At 37.7% G+C, this 26273-nt stretch overlaps 1 protein-coding gene across 1 annotated transcript in view; it reads right to left on the reverse strand.

The window, feature by feature from the left end:
- IPO5 (importin 5) overlaps positions 1–26273 on the reverse strand; it is a 46836-nt gene that overhangs the window by 12433 nt on the left and 8130 nt on the right. Inside the window, exons 3-21 of the mRNA XM_068425001.1 lie at positions 24140–24332; positions 23526–23628; positions 23180–23276; positions 22034–22138; positions 18575–18697; positions 18366–18486; positions 14688–14775; positions 11463–11569; positions 8939–9063; positions 8760–8849; positions 8491–8664; positions 8047–8265; positions 6265–6348; positions 5319–5451; positions 5098–5219; positions 4474–4570; positions 3794–3966; positions 3235–3346; positions 2628–2683 (exon numbers count right to left, since the gene is read on the reverse strand). Coding sequence (XP_068281102.1) covers positions 2628–2683; positions 3235–3346; positions 3794–3966; positions 4474–4570; positions 5098–5219; positions 5319–5451; positions 6265–6348; positions 8047–8265; positions 8491–8664; positions 8760–8849; positions 8939–9063; positions 11463–11569; positions 14688–14775; positions 18366–18486; positions 18575–18697; positions 22034–22138; positions 23180–23276; positions 23526–23628; positions 24140–24332 — 2322 coding nt within the window. The remainder of the gene's footprint in view (positions 1–2627; positions 2684–3234; positions 3347–3793; positions 3967–4473; positions 4571–5097; positions 5220–5318; positions 5452–6264; positions 6349–8046; positions 8266–8490; positions 8665–8759; positions 8850–8938; positions 9064–11462; positions 11570–14687; positions 14776–18365; positions 18487–18574; positions 18698–22033; positions 22139–23179; positions 23277–23525; positions 23629–24139; positions 24333–26273) is intronic.

A 26273-nucleotide genomic window follows, 5' to 3' on the forward strand; every position in this document is an offset into this window, starting at 1 on the left:
ATTCAGCTTTTCTGAAACTGCTGCTTGCTAGCATTTTCTCTTATTATCAGTACAGAGTGACACATAAGAAAAAAATATAACAAACCACCTAACTCACTGTCTACAAGAATGAACAGTGAACATTATAAATAAGAAAGGGAGAAAAATCAGGAAAGGCTCTTGGCTCAGAACTTGAGTTTTTTTTATTTTTTGATCCCAAGCAGTAGGTAGTTGCCAAAAATCTATCCTTTTGAACACTGGCCTAACGTTCCCAAAGGAAAGGGGCTCAAGAATGGCATTTTTATTTAAAAAAAGTATTTACATATGGGTGCATGATATATTCTGGAGTCTGCACACAGGTTAAACTCATGTAAACAAGCTTCACCATTCATCTACACAAGCTTCACACCTGCACTGTATGGCAAAAAAATTTCCTAGTTCTTAAATTTACTCAGTATCCTTTATATTTGACGTTATAACCAGCAGTGACTACTTATTCTTTATTACTCTCTTCATACCAATAATGATTTAATAAAACTATCATATCTCTTCTACAATCACCTCCACTTCAAACTAAAAAGTCAGTTCGGTATCTTAGCGGGTGAGTAGTCACTTCGGTATTCTCTCATAAGCAAACACATTATGTCAGCTATTCATCCCGCTGCCCTCCTTTGATACTATTTTAGGTCTATTCTTTTTGAGACAGGCTCCTGACCTGACGCATCAGAGGTCTAGGTGTCAGAGGTATGCTCAAGGTTAAGAGCCACCTAGGTCATAAGGCACAAAGAAAAGTAAGTCAGCAGGGCTAGGCCTTAGATTATCACTGATACGGCATTTGACAGCAGACTATTTAAAGTCATCTAAGAATTGTTTCAGAGGATAAACAAAATGAAGAGCTATATCCTGAACTTATTCCTTCAGTATACTGGACAAGGAAACCTTTCATCTTTTCTTATTCACACATGTAGCGTGATCCATTTCTTACTGGAAGTTTTGAAGGAATATGGTAACAGAACATTCTGACAGGAAGAAATAATTATGAGGATGCACTATGCTTTAACTGAGCAGCATAGCATATGTGCTATGGAAGTGCTCACCAAGTCACTTTCCATCATTTATCAGCAGTCCTGGCTAACCAGGGAGGTCCCAGTGGACTGGAGGTTAGCAAATGTGACGCCCATCTACAAGAAGGGCCGTAAGGAGGAAATGGGGAACTACAGACCTGTCAGTCTGACCTTGGTGCCAGGGAATATTATGGAGCAGATCATCCTGAGTGCCATCATGGGGCACGTACAGGACAACCAGGCGATCAGGCCCAGTCAGCATGGGTTTAGGAAAGGCAGGTCTTGCTTGACTAACCTCATCTCCTTCTATGGCAAGGTGACCCACTTAGTGGATGAGAGAAAGGCTGTGGATGTTGTCTACCTGGACTTCAGTAAAGCCTTTGACACCATTTCCCACAGCATTCTCTTGGAGAAACTGGCTGCTCATGGCTTGGATGGGCGTATGCTTTGCTAGGTAAAAAACTGGCTGGATGGCCGGGCCCAAAGAGTTGTGGTGAATGGAGTTAAATCCAGTTAGCAGCCGGTCACAAGTGGTGTTCCCCAGGGCTTAGTACTAGGTCCAGTTCTCTTTTTATCTTTATCAATGATCTGGACAAGGGGATCGTGTGTACCCTCCGTAAGTTCGCAGATGACACCAAGTTGGGGGGGAGTGTTGATCTGCTTGAGGGGAGGAAGGCTCTGCAGAGGGATCTCGACAGGCTGGATTGATGGGCCGAGGCCAATTGTATGAGGTTCAACAAGGCCAAGTGTTGGGTCCTGCACTTGGGGCACAACAACCCCATGCACCGCTACAGGCTGGTGGAAGAGTGGCTGGAAAGATGCCTGGTGGAAAAGGACCTGGAGGTGTTGATCGACAGCCAGCTGAATATGAGCCAGCAGTGTGCCCAGGTGGCCAAGAAGGCCAACAGCATCCTGGCTTGTATCAGAAATAGTGCGGCCAGCAGGACTAGGGAAGTGATCGTCCCCCTGTACTCGGCACTGGTGAGGCTGTACCTCAAATACTGTGTTCAGTTTTGGGCCCCTCACTAGAAGAAAGACATTGAGGTGCTGGAGCGAGTCCAGAGAAGGGCAACGAAGCTGGTGAAGGGTCTAGAGCACAAGGCTTATGAGAAGGGGCTGAGGGAACTGAGGTTGTTCAGTCTGGAGAAAAGGAGGCTGAGGGGGGGAGACCTTATTCCTCTCTACAACTACCTGAAAGGAGGTTGTAAGTGAGGTGGGTGTCAGTCTCTTCTCCCAGGTAACAAGCAATCGAATGAGAGGAAACAGGCTCAAGTTGTGCCAGGAGAGGTATAGACTGGATATCAGGAAAAATTTCTTCACTGAAAGGGTTATCAAGCATTGGAACAGGCTGCCCAGGGAAGTGGGGGAGTCACCATCCCTGGAGGTATTTTAAAGACATATAGATGTGGTGCTCAGGGACATGGTTTAGTGGTGGACTTGGCAGTGTTAGGTTAACGGCTGGACTTGATGATCTTAAAGGTTCTTTCCAACCAAAACGATTCTGTGATTCTATGATTCTATATCTGTGTAATGTATTCCCACCCTAGTGCTTTATAAGTGGAAAACCTCCCCAAACCAACTTACTTCATCTTGTAATGACTCTTCAACTTGTTCATCATAGTCTTCATCTTGTCTTTTCACTAAATTAAAAAACAAATATTAAACCATTACATTTCCACAAGTGCGTAAGAAGCCTGTGAAAGGGAAAAAATGATGCAGGAACAAATTTAGAAAATAGGAAACTGAAGATGCAACCAGAATTTTCTGTCTTTCAGAAGCTTCAAAGAGCTTTCACAGAAAAACAAGAAGTATAATGAGACAACTCAGTTTAGGAACGTGTAAAAGTGCATGAAATGGAAATAAACACACCAGCTTTATGAGACCTGCAAAGACTTCAGATGTAAAACACCACAGAAATAACAACACTGTAGACATATGCACTGTCTTCAAGTAAATCTGTCCATCAACTTTTAATTAAACTATAGTATTTCTGGAAGTGATGCCATCTTCATCCTCCTAGAGCTTACAAATGTAACTCATGGATTCTGTTGTTTCAAAGCCCAATTATATTACATAAATATGCAAATTAAAGAAATCTGAACTAAGTTTTTTTTGTGTTCAGAAATTATTAGGAATTCTGCTTTAAAGAACAGTCGTTATCACTTGTCAACAGGCGTTTGTGTTAACTTACCCTGTCTTAATTCTTGATTTTTAAAGTGCTCTTCTAGTTTTCCTTTCAATATTCCTCCAAGTTCTTCAAAGTGTTCGTTGTTAAGGCATCCATCTCCCATCACCTCAATGCACTAGTGAAATAAAATGATCAGGTTTTCAGCTTTAAGTTACATGAGCAGTCTCAATGAAATCTAAGCACATAGAATATTGATACATGCTCTGCTTTAAGTGATCATTAGCAGAAATAATACTAATAGAACATTCATACTGTAATCAATACTCAAATTATACAAGTAAGGCATAGTCCCACTGTACATTTCATGCACATAACTTCAGTGGTTTGCCGTTAAAATGAACAAATTCGGTAATTATTTTAGGTTAATACTTTGGTATTTGCGTTCTTGCAAAAAAAGTACAACTAAGTTTTTCAATCAGCTATAACAACATTTACAGCCAAACCAAAATTCATGTAGAGGAAGCCCTGCAGTTCTTCCAGACATTTAAATGAACATCAAACACATGTCCTTTCTTACCGTAAAAAGCTATGAACAGTAACACAAAATTTGTAAGCAAGTTACCTTTGCAAAAGAATGCATTATTTCTGAGAGAACATCTGAATCTGGTTCTGTCCCAATGGCTTTGATGAGCGCATCACACATGAAGTGCCACATCTGTGTGAGGTACTCTGGCCCACGAACTCTAGCACATTCAAGAAGGAGGGGCATCGATTCTGCCGCTGCCACTCGAACACGTTTTTGTTATTAAGGAAATAAAACAATCAAGGCCCACAACAAGTGCTTAGAATTTAAGCACTCACCACCATAATGAAGTTATTGTTTTCTACCTGAAATTGATTTTTTTTATTACAGTCCAGTGCATTTGATTTCTTAATTAGGTACAGATTAAGATCATAAAAAATTAAACTGCTTGCTGTTTAAAAGTTGTTTCAAGCCTCTTTCAGGCCATGACAGAAAAGCTGTTCAAGTTCTCCTTCACTTTGTTGGCACAAACATCACTTTTCTCTACTGTTTGCTTTTAACGTTAGAGACATGCTTACTTAAAAAGAAACTAGGGGAAAAAGTAGGATACATTGCCTAAAATAGTGTGTAAAACAACATTCTCGTAAACAATTTCTGCTATAGAGCAACAGAATATTTTAACACTAGCACTTTCAATTAATTTAGGAAAAGAGTAAGCACGACTTTGATTCTCCCAAACTAAGTTTCCATTTTCACAGTAGAATTCGTTAACAGGATATCATCATGGAAATAGAACTTCAGCAAGGGAACCATCAGCTTTACAACTTGTTCTGTGTACTCCACGAATCCTTCTTTTAGCTCTTTTGCATAGCAAACCTGGAACACAAAGCATGGAAATGCCACCTTTAAGGGAAAATACTGTTACTAATATTTTTCAACTATGTAATGGTGAGAAAGATAGCTAAAAGTTTAAGTTTAATTTATTTTAAAAACCAAGCAATAATCCATTCACCTACTCCCCTCTCCACTGTGGTTTTTTTAAGAAACCCTGACAGCAGCTTGAATTCTCACTCTTAGTACATGCATGTATTTTTCAAACCGAATTCAGAAACAAATATTTGCAAAAAGGAACTACTCTTTAAGATCTCCAATTCCTTAAAAGTTTCGCTAACAAAGGAAAACTATCTGTTTATCTTAAAAATTGAAACGCCAAACTAAAGAAACTATTTTTTTATCAAGTAAGCCAATGCAATGAAGTGTTTGAAATCCAAACTTAACACTATCACCGAAGAAAAACAGAACTATTTCATTTGATACTATAAAGAATATTTTCGCTACAGATTTTGGCTTCAGACTCGATTGTCCAGCAATACATAGAACACCAAAACTGTCCTATTACTCACCAGCATCTGGCATGCAGTTGCTTTTTCTTCAAGGCCTGCAGTTTTAATTCCAAAACTTTGCTGATCTCCTAGGTTTACAAATTCCCAACCATCATCATCACTCATATTCTCCATATCTTGTGCTGTTTTATAGAAGGGGAGGACAAAAAAAAAATATCTAAAAGTGCTACAAAAGCATTTGTTTCTGTATTTGTTCAAGCAAAACATTATCTTAAACCTACTGTCTAAAAGAGCTACTTCAGGTTTAATGGATGCAGTCTTCATTAAAGGTCCCATGACAACAGGAAGGTACTGCTGAAATTCCTTTCCAAGAATTTTACACATTCTGGCCCATGCTGAGATCATGTAAGAAATCTATAAAAGAGAAGAGAGTCAAAATTTTCATGTCCCACATTTTATTTTAATGCACACTTAAAAGGAAAGCATAAAGGAAGAACATTACACAATAGCATTTTTTAAAATAATGTCAGCAGTGCATAAAACTTATTTCAAAGAGAACTCATCCAATATGCAATCCATATAAAAATGCATCTTCAAAAGCTGCCCAAGACTTTATTTGTAACAACGCATTGACAGTACCTTTGATCAAAGTTGTTATACATGTAAAAATGCAACAGTATAGGATGTACTTATAATGCAATCATGACTGTCTTGAAAAGTAAATTTCTTTCTGAAATGAATAATTTCCTGAATTTAAACGATACTACTGAGCTACATTCCTGAAAATAGCAAGTAGAGCAAAAACGAGTGCAGTGCTGTTTTTTCAGAGCAGTATTTGTTTTCAGATGCACAAGTCAAAATAGCGCTCCACTCACAAGAACAGCTGTCTAACAAGTCTTGTTGAACTATTTATAAGAAGGTGACAGCAAGGGAATAGGTCATACAATGCAAAACAAAGTAGTTGCTAATAGACAAGGAACTATGACCAACATGCTGAAATTTCTTCAGCAAATATAGGTCCTGGAAGTCTCATTTCGTAAACACACTTCTGTGAAAGATTCTAAGGCCATCTTAGTGCAATCAATCTCAATTTTTGTAAGACATGCTGAACAATTAGTCTGAAGGTGTAATTACGTGGGGGAAGGGGCAGAAACGACACATGTACAAGGAAGGTGTTTCAGTACTAGCCAACGAGCTATGCACTATAAAGACACAATTTTAGCATACCTGTGGATCATCATCTTCTAGATCACTGAAGTCTGTTTGTGTCTTCAATAACAGCTGCATTACATCTGATGCATCTTGCATAAACTAGATATAGGAAACAACTATATGTTTTTAAAGGCAAATTAAGACAGCACTTTTCAGAGACTTAAATGTTCACTTTAATTGCTCGGTGTTAAGTCCAACACACTATGAAGACACAAGCTAAAGCTGGAAATAGACTGAAATGTGGATAAAAGTGAAAACACAATTTCTTTTTCTGGAAGCATCACCAAGTCATTCTTGTCTTAAGCTTCACTGTACCTCTGTTCACATACTTGAAAGCAGAGGACGATTTAAATAAAACACTACATAAATAAATACTAATACTCACAGAAAATATCTGATAATTCTAACTTCCCCAGATTATACCCTAGTCACTATTTTGATTCCTTTATGGAACTGGGATAAAAGCTGACAGTATGAGCTACTTACCCATGAGCTAGTAACATTTTAGGTCACATTAGATGCCCCAATGATGTTATACCTACCCTCTTCTCACTCCCCATATTCCCAGTAGTCCTCCAAGAATGATTTATTAAACATCAGTTATGTTTAAAATCTGTTTAAAATTTAGTTGCATGAATAGTAAGTTTACTAGCAGTCCTTCTAAGTCAAAGGAAAGGGCTGGTAATTTGGCAGGGGGCTATTAGTATTTTCGTACTGCATACATCACATTATTTGGAGAAAGTCCAGAGGAGGGCCACAAAGATGATCAGAGGGCTGGAGCACCTCTCCTATGAAGAGAGGCTGAGAGAGTTGGGGCTCTTCAGCGCGGAGAAGAGAAAGCTCCAGGGAGACCTTATAGCAGCCTTCCAGTATCTGAAGGGGGCCTACAGGAAAGCTGGAGAGGGGCTTTTTACAAGGGCAAGTAGTGACAGGATGAGGGGGAATGGTTTTAAACTGAGAGAGGGTAGATTTAGATTAGATATTAGGAAGAAATTCTTGACTGTGAGGGTGGTGAGACACTGGAACAGGCTGCCCAGAGAAGCTGTGGATGCCCCCTCCCTGGCAGTGTTCAAAGCCAGGTTGGATGGGGCTTTGAGCAGCCTGGTCTAGTGGAAGGTGTCCCTGCCCATGGCAGGGGGGCTGGAACTAGATGATCTTTAAGGCCCCTTCCAACTCAAACCATTCTATGATCCTATGATTCGCTTTGAAGTGTGATTTTCTGTTTTCTTCACCCAATAAAATGAAAATCTGTAAACTGTAATGCAAACTTGATATCAGAACATCACTTAGACTCTTATATAGCCCTTCACAGTTGTTTCTCACAACTTTTAGAGACATATGTTTTAACCAACTTATCAAAAAAAATCCCTCACAACAAACAAGTACTTCAAGTTCTACTACAAGCACATTTAAACTTTTTCAGGCATCCACGTACAAAAATTATGCTAAGTTTCCTTTGAACTACATATATTTTATCCACCATTCTGACACTGCCTAAATGAGATGCTCCCGTATTTCTCTTAAGGCAAAAAAAAACAAACAAAAAATGCTTGCTTTCAACAATGTTCAGTGTGAGAATAACTTAAGCTGTAGTGTTTTCGTAAGATTCTGTTGTGAATTTGTGAATCTAAACAGCAAGGCAGTCGCCTCAGAAATTAGAACACTAAGAAAAGCATAGAAATCAGCAACAACATAGCTATACGTTTAACAAGTGAATATATTAATTCAATGTTAACAATGTAAAAAACAAAGGCATTTTAAAATATATTTAGATCATTAGATAAGAGCAAAGCTTACCTTTTCTTTACCAACAGCAAGACCAATTAGGCTGATGCATTCAATAGTCTTTCCTCGTAAAAGTCTTAATTCCTTCTGAACAGCATTCTCAACAATGTGTTTTAAAGAGGGCATAAATAAGTCATAGTAGGGAACAAACTTCTCCTCTGCTGTATCTGCAACTGATGCAATTGAAGTCACAACTTGCTCCAAAACTAGCTTAGTGCCTTTCTGTATCAACTTGGAAAGAGGAAGAATAAAGTGTTATATTTCTAAAGTACATATGTTACTTAAAAGCATGCCAAATAAAAATCTGCTCTTGTATGTATCCTAATTCTTGTCAGTTTAGACCAACATCAGACGATGTATATTCTGGCTTATTTCACAGGTCTTAGTTCTGCTATACTTATCCTTCGTATATGACAAGGCTACCTTCCATGAAACAATTTGTTCAGTATATTATACCTCTTGTAATTTTATCACCATAGTGGAATGAAGATGCTTCACTAGATTATCCAAATATGGAATAAGCAGTGACTTGGGACAATCTTCAGTGAAGTTTATGAGTGCTGCAGCTGCATGGGCTTGAACACGCTGGTTGCCTTGATCCTCCATGGTTTGCAGAAGAGCTGCTATCACCTGCAAAAGAAATGTTTATTTTCAGAACAAGTTTCTGAAGGGGACATAGTTTTACCACTATATATATATTTTTTTTTTACTGTTCTACTACTTGCCTTCTCATGAAATTTCTTTTGAAAACCAGGTGCGAAGTCAGTTGCCATTTGTCCGATAGCATTACAAGCGGCGTATCTTACTCTTGGATGCTGAAAAAGTATTTCCCTCAAATAGTTAACAAGTAGTCATGAGAGCAGAAATGAAAACATTTTGAAATAATTAATAGAATTATACTCACAGGATCTTGAAGGAAAAGCAAAACGAAATTAACTATCTCATTTAAAATTCCCTCCATCTGTTGGTGGCAACCTTCTCCAATGGCTGAGAGAGCCATCAAGCCAGCATACCTGTATTTCCAGTCAGCTACAGAAGAGTAAAAATGAAAGTAAATGTGTTATTCATTCTGGAAACTAAAAAGCACCACAAAGACAAATCACTCTTTTTGGGCGGGGGGGGGCAGGGCAGGTTCAGAAGGAAGAAGAATGAAGAATAGGAGAGGGAAGGGAAATTGATCTACTTGATTTGTTAAATACTTTTCATGTTTCCTCATACATACAATTCCAGAGATGCACAAAAATGTGAGTATCTAATCCAGGCCAAATCCAGACCTAGAAAAGAGAATTCTTAACTGCTGATAAAAGTATGTACATAGTACTAACACCTGGGAACTGCATTTTAATTAAATGAGCTACCCAAGGAAGCATCAGGACAGTATTTCTTTTTCCCTCTCCCACTTTTTTTTTTTTTTAATAGTACCAGAACAGCCTATACCTTCCTCTTTGGGGCAGGAGGGGAAAAAGGTCTAGTGAACCAAACAATATCTAAGTTTAAAACAAATAAATAATCAGTACTAAACTCTTCAGCAGTCTCCCCAAGACTGTTTAAGAACAGTAACATTCCATTTAGGGATGTAGGCTTCCTCGCCTTCAAGTCCTATTAGCCTATTCTCAGCTAGTGGGTATTGTTGAAATGGATCTTCCATGCCCCTCTCCTTTTTTCTTTAGGCAAGGGAAACAGATGAGAAACTCCGATTTCTTTTATTTATTTTTTTTTACAAAATCTTTCTCTGTTCTAGAAACCACGGGGATTACAGAAGAGAAAACCAGAAGAACAAACAGGTTTGTCAAATGACCTGTGGGAAAGGCATGTAACAGAACTTCTTTCCCAAAGTAATGCAAGATTTCATTATTGCTGGTAACATATTAAATTCCTGTCATGAGGAACACCACAGTTCAGACACTGGAATCCTGACACTCAAGCTTCTGTTTGATCAGGATGAGATGAAATATCATCTTGACAGAAGGTACAGTGAAGAAGCAGTTTATTTTGTCCTATTTAAGTTCATTGGATGTTCCTAGTTAAGCTTGCACCTCTTGTTACTCTCACTGTATTACTACTAGCATGCATTCCAGACTTGAAATTAATGGTACTACAAAATGAAATGCAATCATGTTTGGACCATCAGGCTACCCAATCCAAAACCAGAAGTTTTAAATTATTATTTCAATAAACACTTCTGAGAAAAGCGGTGGGGATAGGAGAAGGGAAAGTTTGATTCCTGAGAGTATTGATGATGTTTTAATCTAAATGACTTCATCTTTCCTCCCAACTCCCCACCAGTGAGAGCCTCTGAACCAAACAATACCTCTTGCATTTCCATTTTCCAAAGAGTACTAATGGTTATGGAAAGCTCTGACCCAGCAAAAAAAAAGCATCAGGCATCAACTGCATGACTTCTCACCTTCACAGGAGTCAGGTCTTACAGCCATTAGACTCCACACCTTTCTGTGGGTACTACAAAACCAGGCATTTACTAGCCTTGAAGCTATTAACACTGAAGAGTCAGGTTAATCCGTTTCCTTAATAAAACTTTCTTTACAGAAAAACTTCATTCCAAACAGACTTTATAAGTGTTCACACTCTGCAGGTGGTACCTTGAGTAGCCCTATGTTCCATATCCAACATGGTAACAGGCTTTTTTGGACTGGGTTTTAAATCATGAAGGTAGGAAAAGTACACAGAACTTTTACATTATCTTCTACTTCAAAGGCTCAAAGCACAGGTCAAATGAAAGCACATGCAACAAACGCACAATATTCTTTTGAATGATTGCCTGAGCAAGCATTACAGGTATTTTAAGAGGAAAAGCAGCATACAAAGCAACTGATAAGAATACATGGAACCACCTCATGAAACAAATATTAAAGTCAGCATACCAAAAGACAGCCAGCCCACCAGAGACTTCTGTATTTTGGTCCATCAAATTACAGGGAAAAAAAAAAGAACAAGTTTTCCTCTATGAACTGTAATGTATTAAAATTTCACTTAAATGCAGCACTTCTGGAGAAGCAAAAAAACTGAGGTACAGAGTAACAGGTGGCAGCTTAGGCACACTTAAGGTACTGTGAGGCACTGTATAGGGATTTAGAGAGAATATTCTAAAGTAAAAAAAAAGCTTTCCCTTATTTGTATTTGATTCACAGACTGTGAGTTTTAAAAAAATTTACTGTTTTGTTTCTGACATATCTGTTCAGCTGTCCATGTTCCAGAAAAATGTTGTAATGCACTGTATATGAGTTTACTAAATCACAGTCTAAGAAAAGGTATAAACTTCCAAGTTCATAGCATTTACAGGTTTTGTTGCTGAAATCAAAAGTGGAAGTGTATAAAAACATATCAAGTAGCTAAACATGAAGATTTAAGAGGTATCAAAGTTCCTGGAAAGGACAGAATTGTAAAAAAAAGAAAATGCATTTACTTACGATTCTGAAGCATTTGCATAATGTGTTCTTTAATCATAGGTAAAACAAGTTTTCCCCCAAGGCCACACGCCATCCTGTCCAGTGCACTCTCACCAGCAACTGCATTGCTAAATATCAGTTACAGAAATATCAGTGGTTTGATATCTACAATAAAACAAACAGTTCAACAAGGCACAGAAGTGCCCTTTCCTGCAGTTCTAGTCTTCAAACTTTTGCCATCTGAATACACATGAGCATCCATAAGTAAAAGCATACCCAAACCTAAAAGCACACACACCAGTCACAAAATATTTATTTACCCTTTACCTAAACATTTATTATCTGTAGCCCATTGATTAAGTCTAGTACCAAAGAAACTTGGGCCTTACTAGCAGTGAAGGAAGGTATAGACTCAATTTCGCAACAATTACACATACCTAGAAAGATGAAACTAAATTTGCAATGAATTAAGCAATAATACTGGCCATCATCTTTTTGTCATGAGAACACAAACCAGTTCAGACTTGCTATGAAACAGGTGAACCAGCAGAATTCAAGCTTAGGCACATAAGAGACCTTTCTTGCATGGCTGCAGTACCAGTACTGTGGTAGCATATTCTCTTGCCAATGACTCAGGCAGAAAACATCCAGTCCAGGTGAGGAATTTGTGACCCTCAGCCAGTTCCAGAATTGAGAACAGCCAAACATTATCTGTGTAAAGTGACTTGTTCCACCCAACAGAATTATTCCCTACAGAAAAGCAAGAAAGTTTCCAGGACACAGATAACTACTGTTACAGTCTGGGTATGGCTAGCACTGTAATAACACAAGGTCATTACAGTCCATCCTAGACACCCATGCTGATGGAAAAGCTGAAAGGGATAAACATTCCTCTTCTTTCAAGTATCAGTCAGCTGGGTCAGAAATAGAGGCCTTCAAACTATTATGCGTGAATCCCCAAGTCTCATGACAAACCATAAACAGTCTAGAAATTCACATGCTGTGAACAAAGGTGTTCCCACAAAGATATTGACAATATTGTATTTGTTGTTCAGATCAGTCATGTTCAAATAAACAGACACATCATCATCAGGACATCAGAGCATGGGCACACAGGTTTAGACTGGAGCAAACTCACGAAAGTTAATGGCAGCTTCCATCTGAAATTACATTCTTTGAGCTCTTTCCTCCCACCATTAATTCATACATTCAGTTTGAGGAAATAAAGATAGTTTATCTTAGAAGAATGACCACAAACCTCCCTGCAATGTTTGCCAGGCTTTTGCCAGGAGAAGAGGAAGTTGGATTAACCTTTCCTCCTTTAGAATTTCACTGCTCTATGAAGTCAGAGCAACAAAAAACTGGAAATGCTAAAATATTCCCTGCTGCTTTTGTGTAGGCTGACTCACATCCCCCTTAGTCAGATCCGAACACACCCTAATTAGGCTTCAGCTTGATGATCATTAGCCTCTTTCTTGGACTGCACAGAAATTCCAGTCTTCTTATGAAGCTAGAAAGACTCAAGCACCAGAAGATGTTAGCTGGCACATCAGCTTATCAACAACTCTCCACAAAGGTGAACTTCAGTGGTGGGAAACACAGAGTAACATGAATGAACCTGCTAAAAGAAAAAACTAACACCACACACACAATCACCAGAGACTTGCTGATGTCCAGTATTTTGTGTCTAAGCCTCAAGCTCTCCTGTTACTTCAAGGGACAAAGGAGCTACGTTTCTGCTTTAGGCTAAGGTTGCCAAGCGTAACTTGTTTTCTGATCTTTGCTCACTCTACTTGCAACTTATAACAAAAGAGGAAATTTTTCACTCTAAAATCCACAAGCAGCTAATTTGTGTTTAGAAGAACAAAGTTACTCTGCTGACAATATGAACAAAATTGTCATGCCTCAAGTGGTTGATGCAGAGTACTTACTAAGTTGCCTAAAGTAGGCCATCTGAATGAACTTCTACACCCTGAAAGGCTTCATGTGAATTTGAACTTTAATATTCTATTCCCCCTTGAAATGTAGCTGAATGAAAATACTCAAATACTTGACAAACCTGAATGCAGTGGTATCTGACAGTTCAACCTGTATGGCAAAATTTCAAAGCTGAGGAAATGGAACAGGTTGAAACGGTCTGGTCTACCATGTGAGAGGGGGAAGAAAGGACAGCTTACTTTCAATTCCATAATCAAGGGGAACAAAAAATGTATTCCAAGTCAAGCAGGGATTAAACAGGTTCTTCCATAAATTCCTACGTATCGGTTTTGCAAGTGTCTTTACATGCCTGATATCTAGTATAAGTCGCTATACAGTTTCAAATTGTTTCACAACACTAATTACTTCTGAGACTCGAAGGAAATGCCAGATGTGACAAAAAAGCACCTAGGCTGGCAAATGAACATCCCTGTCTTTACAAAAGCGTGGAGATAGTTATCTCCTACACATTTCTGCTTTCTCCTACTTCATTTTAACTGTAGGTGGACAAGAGCAGATGTAACAGGATGCTGTGGACAAACCACTGTCATTCTAGTGAAAAGTTGGAGCAAGCTACAAAGCACACAGGAATAAGCAAACCAGAAAGACTGGACATCTTTAGTAGATCTTTCTCACCTAAGACACAACAAGATAAGCTACTGCTAGCCATACCAAGGGATTTAAAGTAGTAGCAAAAACATAATATTTTTGAGCTAGATGAAATCCAGCAAAGAATTCCACCATGCATTCTGATGTCCTTTCAAAGGTAGGCAGCTTTTTTCTTCAACACCACCTTTTCAAGGGCATAGATACAGAAAAATATGAAGAGATTGGTTGTAGATGATTAAACAGGTCAGTATCCTTCAGCTTTGGTTCCAGCTACCTGCAGGATAAGCCCTCGATTTAACGGGTTAGGAAGCACCAACCTCAGAACTGAGTAACATAAATGACAGAAGAAACAAAAGTTTGAAAAGTTAAAACAGTGCAAAACAGCAGTTTTTCACTGGATATGCAGCTTGTAGAAATAAATTACGGCAATACATGAATATTGAAAGAATCTCCTTACTTGCTGAACAGTACCCAAATAACCTACGTATAAACTGTCTGAGAACAGTCATATACACTGCTAATGACCTAGGGAACAAAATTAGAAGAGTTACTTGAGTAAAGAAAAAGTAATGCACTGCAGTCATTTGCATCCTGCACTTAAAATCTGCCTTCAGCCACACAGTATTGATAATATACTGAAACAACTAGTTTCATAATTACCTGTCAAAATCATCATCTTCAAGCTCATCTGCATTTGCCCAATCTTCATCTTCTTCCAAGTCAACCATCATTGCTAACATTTGAGGAACTGTAAAAAGTAAGTTTTAAACTCAGGTTGCTTTCTTAAAATGGATTCTCAAATAACAAGCATAAATTTTAAGTTTTTCCCTTTCAAAAAAATAACTGAAGGAAAATAACTCTTCTTCCAGTAGCAGATAGCCAAGTCTGTCAAACTGCATCAGCCAATAATTCAGAACAGATTTTCAGAAAAGTATTTTCAGAACATTCAAATTGAGAGCAAAAAAAAGTTGAGTGTATTTCTCACCAAGACTCATAGTGCAATGCAAGACTTTTTTAAATCATGAAGATTGTAAAAAGTAAATTCCTTAATAAAGTCTAAGTTCCTTGTAAGAGTCAAAAGTAGCATTATATCCTTTAAGAACTCAGATATACTTCATTCATTTTGCTGAAACTCTGACACCATCCTTTGAATATTTACTGATGAAAGAGACTCTTCACTATGGAAGAATATTACTCAACCCTTAGCTTTACTAACATGATAAATTTTGTTAACTATATGTACAGTGGTCACTTAGCATAAAGCTTTACTTTTACAATAAGGTAATGGTTTAGAACTTGATATTTTTCCCCATTTAATGTAAATTTTTGTTTTGTATCATGAAAATATTTTGCACATAATCCACAAGTTTTCTACTTCTACCTCTGTAGATTGATTCTGTCTGCTCTTCTCAGTATAAGTCGTTATACAGCCTATTACACAATCTTTATCATAACGTTCAACTACTATTCAATGAGCAACACCTATTCTTCCGAGTTTTTCTCACAGGAGGAAGGAGTGCAGTGATTTGTCTGTTGTAAGCCTGCCTGTTCCTGTGCACTTCAGAAGCCCAAGGGGTGGAAAGTATACCTTGCACCTTCAGAGCAAAGTAAGGTGCTCTTGAGTATCCTTTACTTCGTATTACACTAACCACTCAGAGCAGTCGTTTGAATCCAACATCATTTATGCAAAAAAGCTTCACTTTGCCCTGGAAACAAAAAGTTTTCAGTCAAATACTCAACCTTTGAGCTTTAAGAATCTTTTTAGGACAGCCCACCACACATCTTGAAGACAGGCATCATAGTCAACTGTCCTTTACAGCAACAGGCATCAGTAGTCCAGGCTGCTGCTGAGATTTACTGCAACTGATTAGGTATACTGCAACTGGTGAACTTCATAATATACTTACACTACTGTAATCTAGGACAGAGGCACAACCCTAAGCAAGCTCATATCACCATACATCTGGACAGATGAGAAGCTTCTGGTTAACTGATGACAGAAGAAAATATTGCTCACTGACAGTATTGTGGGGCAAGTATCAAGAAAAGATCAAATTATGGATTGATTTCCTTGATGTGGCTACGTATCTTCAGCCAGAGATTATACCATAGCTGCGAAAACTTTCAGAGAGCTTTTATATACATATCAAGATAACTTAATGGACACTATGAACTCTCTAGCGTGATGCCCACATGTCAGAATTCTATATACTTACTAGTCACTGAAAAGAATTTCCTCAAAAAACAAGTATTATAGCCCAGAAGCTTTTCAGACACAGACGTTCATAAGCACACACATGAAAACAATGTATCGTCACACCTCTGAAATATGGAAGTCAACCATCATCTGCCACAAATGCTATGCGGTTCCAAAAATTGAGGTCACAGTGTTCGTTGCTATTAACAAGCAAGGTTGAGAACAGTCATCCAAAGCTGTCTGGCCATCATTATACCCAGAACCCACAAAAGCTTGTACACATGTTGTTTCTTCTTGATGTTTAATATGAATGCAGTTGCCAGTAAGTATAGTTTCTAAAGAATTTTTTTTAAATGTAGAGTTGTGCATTAAAGTTCAACATTGTCCTGACAAGCTCTCAAAATTTAACTACTGCCAATACATAGACTGTTCACAAACAAGTTAAGGATGATCCCACTAAGCCTGCTTCTTGTCAAAGCACGCCATGACTCTCCGTTTTCTGGAGACTGAGCAAAACTACAGCCAAAGATCGGCTGCTGCTCTAATTTCTAGGGAAAGAGCAATAAAACACACTGCTATCTTGAATACTGAGCTCAAGGAGGGAAGTCTGCACCCAAACAGAATTCCTGAGCAGAAAACCGGTACACAGGACACAGATTTACTCCTAAACCAGCATCATGTTCAGTAAAACCAGCATAAGATGACAGTTACATACACAGTTCTAGTTGTGAGGATCAAGTGCAACTTTTTAGTTGCATGAAAACATAAAGCCTTTTAAACTAAGGCACAAAACCAAGACAAAAATAATCCTTTCTGGCTACCTTTTTATCATTCTCTGAACATAACTGCTTTACTACCTCTGCAAAATAAATGTCTTTCACCTTACTGACTCATTAATATTAAAAGCAATTTTACAATGGGTTGCAAACCAAAGGCATTTCATTCCCACACGGTGCCTTATCTTAATACAATATCTTAATACAAATATTTCATTCCTAAACAGGAACTAGCCGCCCAATATAAAAGTAATACATTCTAAAGAGATATGAGGCACTTCTTCACTATGCTGCCTGACCAGATAAGAAGCTTGTAAATATCTGGGGGACAGTAAGTGTCAAGCGTTAATATTCCCAACAAGCTACACAGCGTTCTAAACATTTTCAAATTTCAAAACACATTCTGAAAGAATTTGTTCTTTAAAAAAACTCTTCTACAAGTAAACAAAACTTTTAGTCAATAGTTTAAAAGCTTAAGCCAAGCAGATCCAGTTTACAACATTCTCCAGATGTTTTATGATTATTTTAGTGACATGTATACATGCAACTTTCCCCAGCCCTAGAACACGAGAAAAAAAAGTTGCCTTTTAACAGATTGTCTTTATGCAAGTTTCAGAAAACAAGCACGAATCTAGACAGATACAAGCGTGACAGGGAAGGAAAAGAATCCTTCCAAAAAGCAGGCTACACTGCTGTGCCAGTGCCCTGATCTACTCACAAAAAGGGTTTAAAAGGCAGAGAAATAGCAGTGTGCACAGCATTGCTGCTGGGGCTGTCCAGAAGACAGTTATAGTATCCCAAATAATAATGCATGACTAAAAAAGTGCCTCTCCAAAGAATTTACAATCTGCATGTTAAATGGACTAATTAGACTATCTCTAAGTATTTATATAAGCATTTGATTTTTAATTCACAGCTTTAACTAAACACTGAAGAGCTCAACATGCATGCTGAATTCCTTCAGTCTTCAGTTGCCAGCACCACAGAGCATCTGGCCTACATACCAAACTTCAAAACATAGAACTTCAGAACTAAATGCATCAACTTTTTTTTTTTTAACAGTACAAATTTCCAAAGCCAGCAGAAAAGCACAGAAGTAGTATTTTCTTTGGAAACACCTAATGAAGAATCTGCTGTATTTTTATTCAAATTGTTGGTGGCTGCATAAGCACAGATTAAATTATGAAGAGTCATAATAAGAAGGGGTTTTCACCATAAGGAAACTCAATTCGCTGTAACCTAAAGTTACCAGCACCAGCAAACTCTGAGTTAGAGATGGTTTTGCCACTGACCACCTGCAAAGTCAGTTTAACACTCTAAAGGAAGACAAATTGTTTCAACAAAGGAAACAAGTAAAATACTTACTGGCTTGTGCAACAATGTTTGTATGCCTCCTCAGCATAGCAGCAGCAGTTTCTGACAAGGTCACAATTACTTCAAGTGCCAACTGACGCTGCATGTTACTGAGACTGACATCTGCACACAACTGCAATCCAGAAGAGCAGAGCAAATGGTTAGAACAGAAGTTTTGAGGCAGAAAGAGTGATTTTTTAAAAAAAAATTCGTAGCTTTACCCTCAGACTTAGTTGCAAGGTAGGTTCTAAATGTGGTCGTAAATACTTGGGAACAGAATCTGCAATTTCTACAAGGGATTTCAGGACAGAGTCATCGTTTTGGTAGCAGGAATCATTTACAGCCTATAAAGAGAGAAGATTAAGATAAGATTAAATAAAAACAAATAATACTATGAATGGGACCACTGTTATAGAAGAAATTCGATTAACTGTATTCTTGCCTCTCTGAATAGTCTCTTTTAGCATTAGTGGCTTATCATTATTTGCTAAATTAGTTGAAGCCTCAGGCCACAAGACCTGACCAAGAATAAACTTTTTGACAAAACTATTGCTGCTAACAAAGAACTAGTTGAATCCGACAGATACGAGCTGAATGAAGAAGGACCAAGGAGACAATTCCAAGAGAATGAAGTAACTTCAGAAGAAGGTCAGCCCAGCAGCAGTGAAAACCAGTAAGAAACCAAGAGACCACCAACCAGAACTAAGTGACTGGACTTGGGGTTGGACTTGGGGATCAGATGATGGGTGGTACCGGTATATTTGAGAGGTGTGAACTGGGGTAGGGATCCCTCTCTGGAGGCACCCAGCTCAAGCTGCAACCTGAGACCTAACAAAAGACTAATGGGAAGCCTTCACTGGGACTTGCACTTTCAGTGGATCGTAGGGTCGGACCCTGCTCCGGTGGCTGGTGTGCGTAAATGTGAAACAACTACAAAGAGATCATATGCAGCGTCCAAAACAAGTTTTCTACAAGTACGTTCTGGCTCACAATGTTATACGCCATCAATTTTGACCATTATTAACTCTAACACAGTAGACACACACTCAGAAAAAAATAAGGTCACACATCAGAGGCACAAACATGCAAAAACACAGAGTACGTTTTGACAAGCAAAATTTCAAAATGCATTTTATTTTAAATAAAGAAAAACTCCTCAAAGTAACTCTGCCCAAAAGAAGGAAAATGGGCCTAACACCTTTTTCCCTGTTATGCAAGAACAGCTTTGAATAGCTTACGTGTACAAACACCAGGAATCTCAAGATTAAATAATTTTTTTTTTTTCCAGACAACTCTGGAGAGCCACCAAATTAAAGGAGACCTTTCAGCTTTCAGTCACAGGACACAAAAAAAAGAAAAAGAAATCAAGCTTTTTGCAAATATCTCTCCTAACCCATAGCTACATTCTGAAAAGTAATTTAAAACTTACTTTTAACTGACCAGGCTGATACTCTAGTACCAAAACAGCACACAGTTATTCAATGGTGTTAAAACTCTTCTACAAGTAGGACATGAAAACCCAAACCTCCAAAGAAAAAAGAGTCTTTAAACATGCTTTTGCGGTTTTGAAAGAATTTTCATTAGCTAAGTATTAGATGTCTTCCTCACATAGAAACATTTTCTAAAGTGAATAGTTAGGTGGTTTTTAATACTTAAATCAAGAATCCAACACTTTTAATAATGCCACTCAAACAGCCTACACTTTCAACACAGAAGCAGCATCTTCTAGTATCAGAAATGTTCTGGAAAAAATCTATCTTAGTTAAGGATTTTGGACTAATAGTTACCACTCGTCCTCTGATTCTGGCAAAGGATAATGTACTATTTACTGAAAATTTCTGTAAAACTCTGATTTTATACCCATTGCAACTTTATCAGTTTTTTAAAGCAAGACTAGGTTTCTGAAGAAGTTCAAAAGGCACGGTGAGCCCTAAAAAGCAGAGACACTTCTCCGTAGTGTCTAACACCAACAACCATAGAAGCCAGTTGAAGTTCCGGCTGCTTTTATCTCCACTGCAAGATAAATCTCTTGTATCCAAGTTTCAACTATTGGTTCTGAAAGTTCAACTTCCAGCATAACCATTATAGAAATTGTACTGAAAGGGCTGAATTGCTAAGTCAGAATTTTATTTTTAGCTTTTTTACCATGCCAATATTTCAACAAAATGAACTTCAACAGCAACAAAAAAAAAGCATCCAACTGTCTCCAAAGGTCACTCACCACTATTCTAACACATCCTATCTCCTATTTATAAACTCAGATCTTCATATCCATCTTGTGTTACCACAGCCAGAAAATCTAGTCCTTCTCGCAGTACTTCAAAAAAAGACAGATTTCACAGCATAGTTCTGTACTCTATATTTGCAAAATAAAGCTTGAAAATGCAAGCCAAGTGCATGTGTTTTTTGCAGCCTAAAATGGTAGCATTGAAACTTATATCACACAAAGTGGGCTGTTAGTCTGAAGTCTAAAAAGAGCATACTATTTAATTGCCAAACGTCAAGACGAATAGCATGCCCACCCCAAATCCTGCCTCACTCCCACTCCCACAGTACTCAGTAGTCAAGGTCCTCTCAGCCAGTTACCAATTTTTGAACAACACAATTGTCATTGCCAAAGTCACAGACAAGGACTAACCACCAAATAGTGACCTCAATATCAAAATACTTATCTTGTACACACTAGAGCCCATTTTCAAGCTCGGCTGATTTTAATAAATTCCTCTCAGTTTCCATTTAAGATCAAGCAGAATTCCATCAGTTGCAGAAGCCACTAAACTTGTCACAATTTTTCTTCAGCTTGCCACAAAGCACACACAGACAAGGTTTATAACTTAAACTGTCAACAGGAACCTGCTGCACGTACTGTAGCAAGAAGTCAGCCTTTAACCTAAATTTAGCCTAACTTCAAATCACCAAAAGTTTGCTACCACTGTTACCACAAGTACTTAGTTATTTTGACTTCTTTATTAATATAGAAAGGGAACTGTACTGTAAAATTGTCATCCTTCAGAGCACAAACTGTGTCTGTCTCTGGTTTGGTTTACAATAGGCTTCCCTCCAAAAGCAGACAACCTTGTAACAGAATTCCAACTTTTGCTCAAATTCAACCATCCTAAAAGAGATCTAATCCAGCCTCAGAAATTATACAAAGCTTAAAAAGGTATTTTGTTTGCAAGTTCCTAATTTATCAAACAATAAAGATCATTTGTCCACACTGTTTTTACTCTGAGAATCTTTGTTCAGAATAATTCTATGCTTTCCTCTAAACTGAAAAGACACAGGATACCATGGGTCAATGAATTTCCCAGTTACTGATTACTTGAAATCTCAGGGTAGCCCATATTTAAAGTATATTATTTCAATATCGTGGTTAATTTAAAATCTGTATGATTTTGAGTTAAATACCTTACGAAGAATTTTAACTCATTTATCTAGGTAACATTGTACAAATTATTCAGAATTTAACTATTTCCTTTAAAACCCTGTCAATTAGCTTGTCTTTACAAAATTCCTTATCAGTTTCCACTGCATCTTGCTGGTGACTGATGTCAGGCTAACTAAGATAAAGTTAATCCAGGTCTCAGCAAAAATTCATACACTAGACCGATAATTTACATTCAGATACAGTCAATACAGACAGTAATGGCACATTAAGCATTACTTGTGTGGTTTCTTACCTGCAAGATTCCAGGCAGCAAGTCTGCAAAATGTTTAAGAAGGGGAAGATTGTGCTCATTAGCAAGCACAAATGCAGCTGCAGCTCTAGCAGACAGAGTCTTGATCTAGAAGACAGGCAGGATTGGAGAAAGAAACGTGAAGAACTGGTAACATTAGGCCTATTATGAGACTACATTTTGTATTGTCATTTCCCTTTTGCATTTTCCCAATAGATATAGCAATTAGTTTTTAACATGGACGTTTACATCTTACTTCAAATTAAGGTAAAGCAACAATGAAGATCTTCAGCATCTATGTCCTCTGTGATACAGAAAAAGTTTATCATATTAAGAGGTGGCAAGTATTCCCTAGTTTTGTTTTTGTTTGTTTTTTGTTTTGGTGTTTTGGGTTGTTTTTTTTTTAAAAAAGAGAAAAAAGAAAAACCCTATTGTTTTCAACTTCCATCTCAATTTCAAATGTGTATGCAAGTGTCAAAGTCACACATTTTTCAAAAAGTGTGACCTAAGTGTTTAAAACATGCTTTTTTAAAGGCATGACTTGTGGTACTTTAGAAAATGTTACTCAGTAGACTTTCAAAGGTCAGAAAAAGTAATCCATGGGGGAGCAGCAAACTGAACCCATATACCACAGCAGGGTTTCCTATCCTTGCCCAGCATTTTCCACAAGAGAAACATTTTCAAAGTACAATTCTCTGCACAAATCAATAAATCTGAAGCCTTCCAGAAAAGCAAGGCTGGCTAACATGCCCTTACAGCAAAGCACACACAAAGAGTTCAAGGAGCTGTCGTATATTCAGAGTTTTGAAACATACTGTGTATAGCTACTATGTGTAAAGATAATACATATCTATACTGTTAAATACAAGGGCCAGAAAGAGAGCTTAACAAGGAGCTTCTGACTCCTCATGCTGCTGGCTAAAACCCCTGGCTCTGCTTTGGGCCACCACAACTAGGTTTCTCCTAGTTGTTGACCTTTTTGTTTTGCAGTAGGCATAGTCAAAACTCCAGATGTACATTAGTTTCAGGTAATGCAATTCTCTGGTTGGAATCTATGGGTTTAATCTTTATGTTTGAGACTACTACACTGAGTTTCTATGCTCAGGACATACTTGAAAAAAAAAAAAAAGAATATCATAAAGGTCTTACTGATGGATGCTCTTGATCTTGCATACACTGAACCAGCATTCTCTTAATAACCTCCAAATAGTGTTGCTGCTGATTCCCAAAAATTCCAGGAAAATTCCTAAGGATAAGAAAAGACCAAAACATTAATAAAAATTGACACAGTTTAACCATAACTATTATTTTAAACATACCCATTGTTTAAGCTACAGACTGCAACTGTACATGTAAGAGTTAAGTAAACCACAATACAACAGAATAAATGAAATATACATGATTGCTTGTGAATTAAGTTGTGACAGTTTTTCTTACATTTTTACAGCCGTGATTTGCTTAACCTGCAAAAATGTAGCAAAGTCTGAAAGCTTACCAGAAAATATGTAAAGCAGCCTCACGTAGTCCCACATTCTGAGAGCTGACAGAGTCAAATAAGAATTTCAGAACTTCTGGCCACTGGTTGTTGCCATCTTCATCTAGATGAAACACAACAAGGTTGTAGGATAAGCAAACTTAAGAGCGGTTAGATCTCAACTGTGCAGGATAACCAGTCATCACTACTAAAACTTATTTAAAAAAAACCTGATCTGAAGATGTGTCCAAGTCTCAGTGTAAAATATGGCGGAAATGTTAAATCTAAAGGCACCCAGGAACAGAAGATGATCTCTATTTACTGTTATATAACAGCACTCAAAAAAGAAACTAATGCAGATGTTCAGCAAAACATTCATGAGAATTTAAACAAAACTGGATTTCTAAACCTTAATACAATCTCACCTAAACTCAAACAATTCAAAAAGCAGAGTTAAGGAATCCTATTTTTATCTGATCAAGGATGATGTAAACAAATATTAGGTTTTATTTTAAACCGTGAAATCAGTTAGTACACCATATGCAAATACCTACACAAGACTAGAGAACAAGAGAAAAATACAACTACTATCAATACATAAACACTTTACCACAATATCAGCTTATATAAAGTACCTATTAAGTTCCTGGCCAATTCAGCAACAATGTCACAGATCTTTTTCCTCATACTGGACTGCGTTTCCAACTGAATAATCAACAGCAATCCACTTTTGATAGAGGTCTGATCATCAGGTGAAAGAGCTGGATAAACTTCTTCAAAAGCAGAAGACAAAAGACGCCGTAGAAGAACAGCTGCCATTTGTCTAGCCTATTGAATAAGAAAATATGTATGTTAAAGTGTTTTGATATGATAATCATGCTCTTATGAGGACAGATGACTGACATCAGGTTTCCAAACGATCAGTTTTCACTGTGTAGACCTGTTCGGTGAATGGAATACCTCTCAAGCAACAGAGGACAATTACAACGTTAAGTAAAAACATAGTAAAGAAACATCAGCTTACAACCATGTTTCTGACAATTACAGCTCTTCAAAGAAATAATAATGAAATCCACTGAGGTATTCAGGTTTTTTCTAGGCCTGAACCTTGGACATACTTTGTGGCAAGTTAAGGACTTAGCTGCATTACTGACAGATGTTTAAAGCATGTCTCCTTTCTATTTTAAATGGCTTGCTGAGATAATTATAATCCAGATGGGTTCTTTTGGATTAACAAGTGACTTAATGGGACAAGTTTGTCAGACAATTAACCTGTAAACCCTCCTTCACTTTCTCAAACAACCAAACTTCACACTAATGATTCAGGAATCCAGAGAGAGATTTTGGCAACTAAAATTCCGAGCAACAACAACAACAACAACAACACAGCCTCTTGCAGACCTATGATGAAACGTTTTTCTTTAAACTTGAATTTGAGCATAGGAAAATCAATACTGCATATTACAATCTTCTATGCTTCCTGCTTGCATAGAGCAATTCTACAACAGTATCATTCCCATATCAGTATTTATTTACAATTATACAAGAACCAGAAGCAAAAAACATAGCTGAGTAATTCAAAATGAATAGAGCAACACATGCAGTAAAGGCAAAAAGACACATGAAACACTCTGAATAACTTAATAAACAGGATGTTCACTAACCAGTGTTTCTAGAAGGACAAACAGTAATTAAAAACCACCCCCAAAACTTCTCAAGGTTAACGTGTAACAAAACCTTACACATGTTAAATCCTCACAAAAAAATAATCCAGTGCAACATGCACTCAATTTCATTTTCCTAACACATTCTTACTTAATGTGTACTTGAACGAAAAACAGTTTCACTTAGCCTTTGGAATTCAAAAATGTTCAATAAGCAGCAGAACTACTGAAGTCTGATTTCCAAAAGATCTCTCAACTATATTGCTACAGCATAACCTATAGATGAGAAACACAAACTGCTACAAAGCCTCAACTTCTAACGTACCCTGTAAAAAAATCAGGTATTGCTAGAACATCACCCAAGATACTACTCTTACACTCTACAGTCTCCAGTTTCACTGTGCCTTTATCCAATCTACCCAGCTAAAGACCAGTGCACACAAAGTGTCTCTACACTAGCAAAAGTAAAGGACTGGAATTGGACCTTACTCTAGATCATTCCATATCTCTTCCTCCTCAACAGCTCCAGGGTGGACCAAAGCCACCACATATGCAGTATTAGTAGATCTTCCCTGGCAGATCCAAGGAAGACAGCAGGTGAACAAAGAGGGTCACAGTCCCACCTGTGCTGTAGTTCCCATCATAAGCCAAAGTTCTCTAGCAACAGGTTGTCACAGGGGGAACATGAGTTAGGAAGGAGAAAGATTCTTTCCCCACTGCCTCTGGGAATCCCACTAACAATGTGGCCAAAATCTTTAATGGTACCACAACATAATTGTATCTTTCCTTCTCCCATCTCTAGAAGCACCAATATTGCGAAAGATTCAATTTCTCCTCATTAGTATGGTGAACTTACATAGCAGAAGCCTTGACTGTGGAGCAAGCTTGCTGGGACTAAACAAGGCACAAACTCTGATGCAATGTCTTCCCTTACTCAGGGCATCATGTTTCTGTGCATATTCTCTGATATCTGATAATGACTGAACTCACACTATATTCATTCCTTTCCTGAAGTAAAAATAGGTGGCCAGGTAGGGAATACAGCTTGTTTTCATAAAGCACGTAGTCTGAAAGATAAGAATTTCCACCTCTGAACAATTTAATT

The sequence above is a fragment of the Nyctibius grandis genome, chromosome 2, assembly GCF_013368605.1.
Source record: "Nyctibius grandis isolate bNycGra1 chromosome 2, bNycGra1.pri, whole genome shotgun sequence".
NCBI classification, from domain to species: Eukaryota; Metazoa; Chordata; class Aves; order Nyctibiiformes; family Nyctibiidae; genus Nyctibius; species Nyctibius grandis.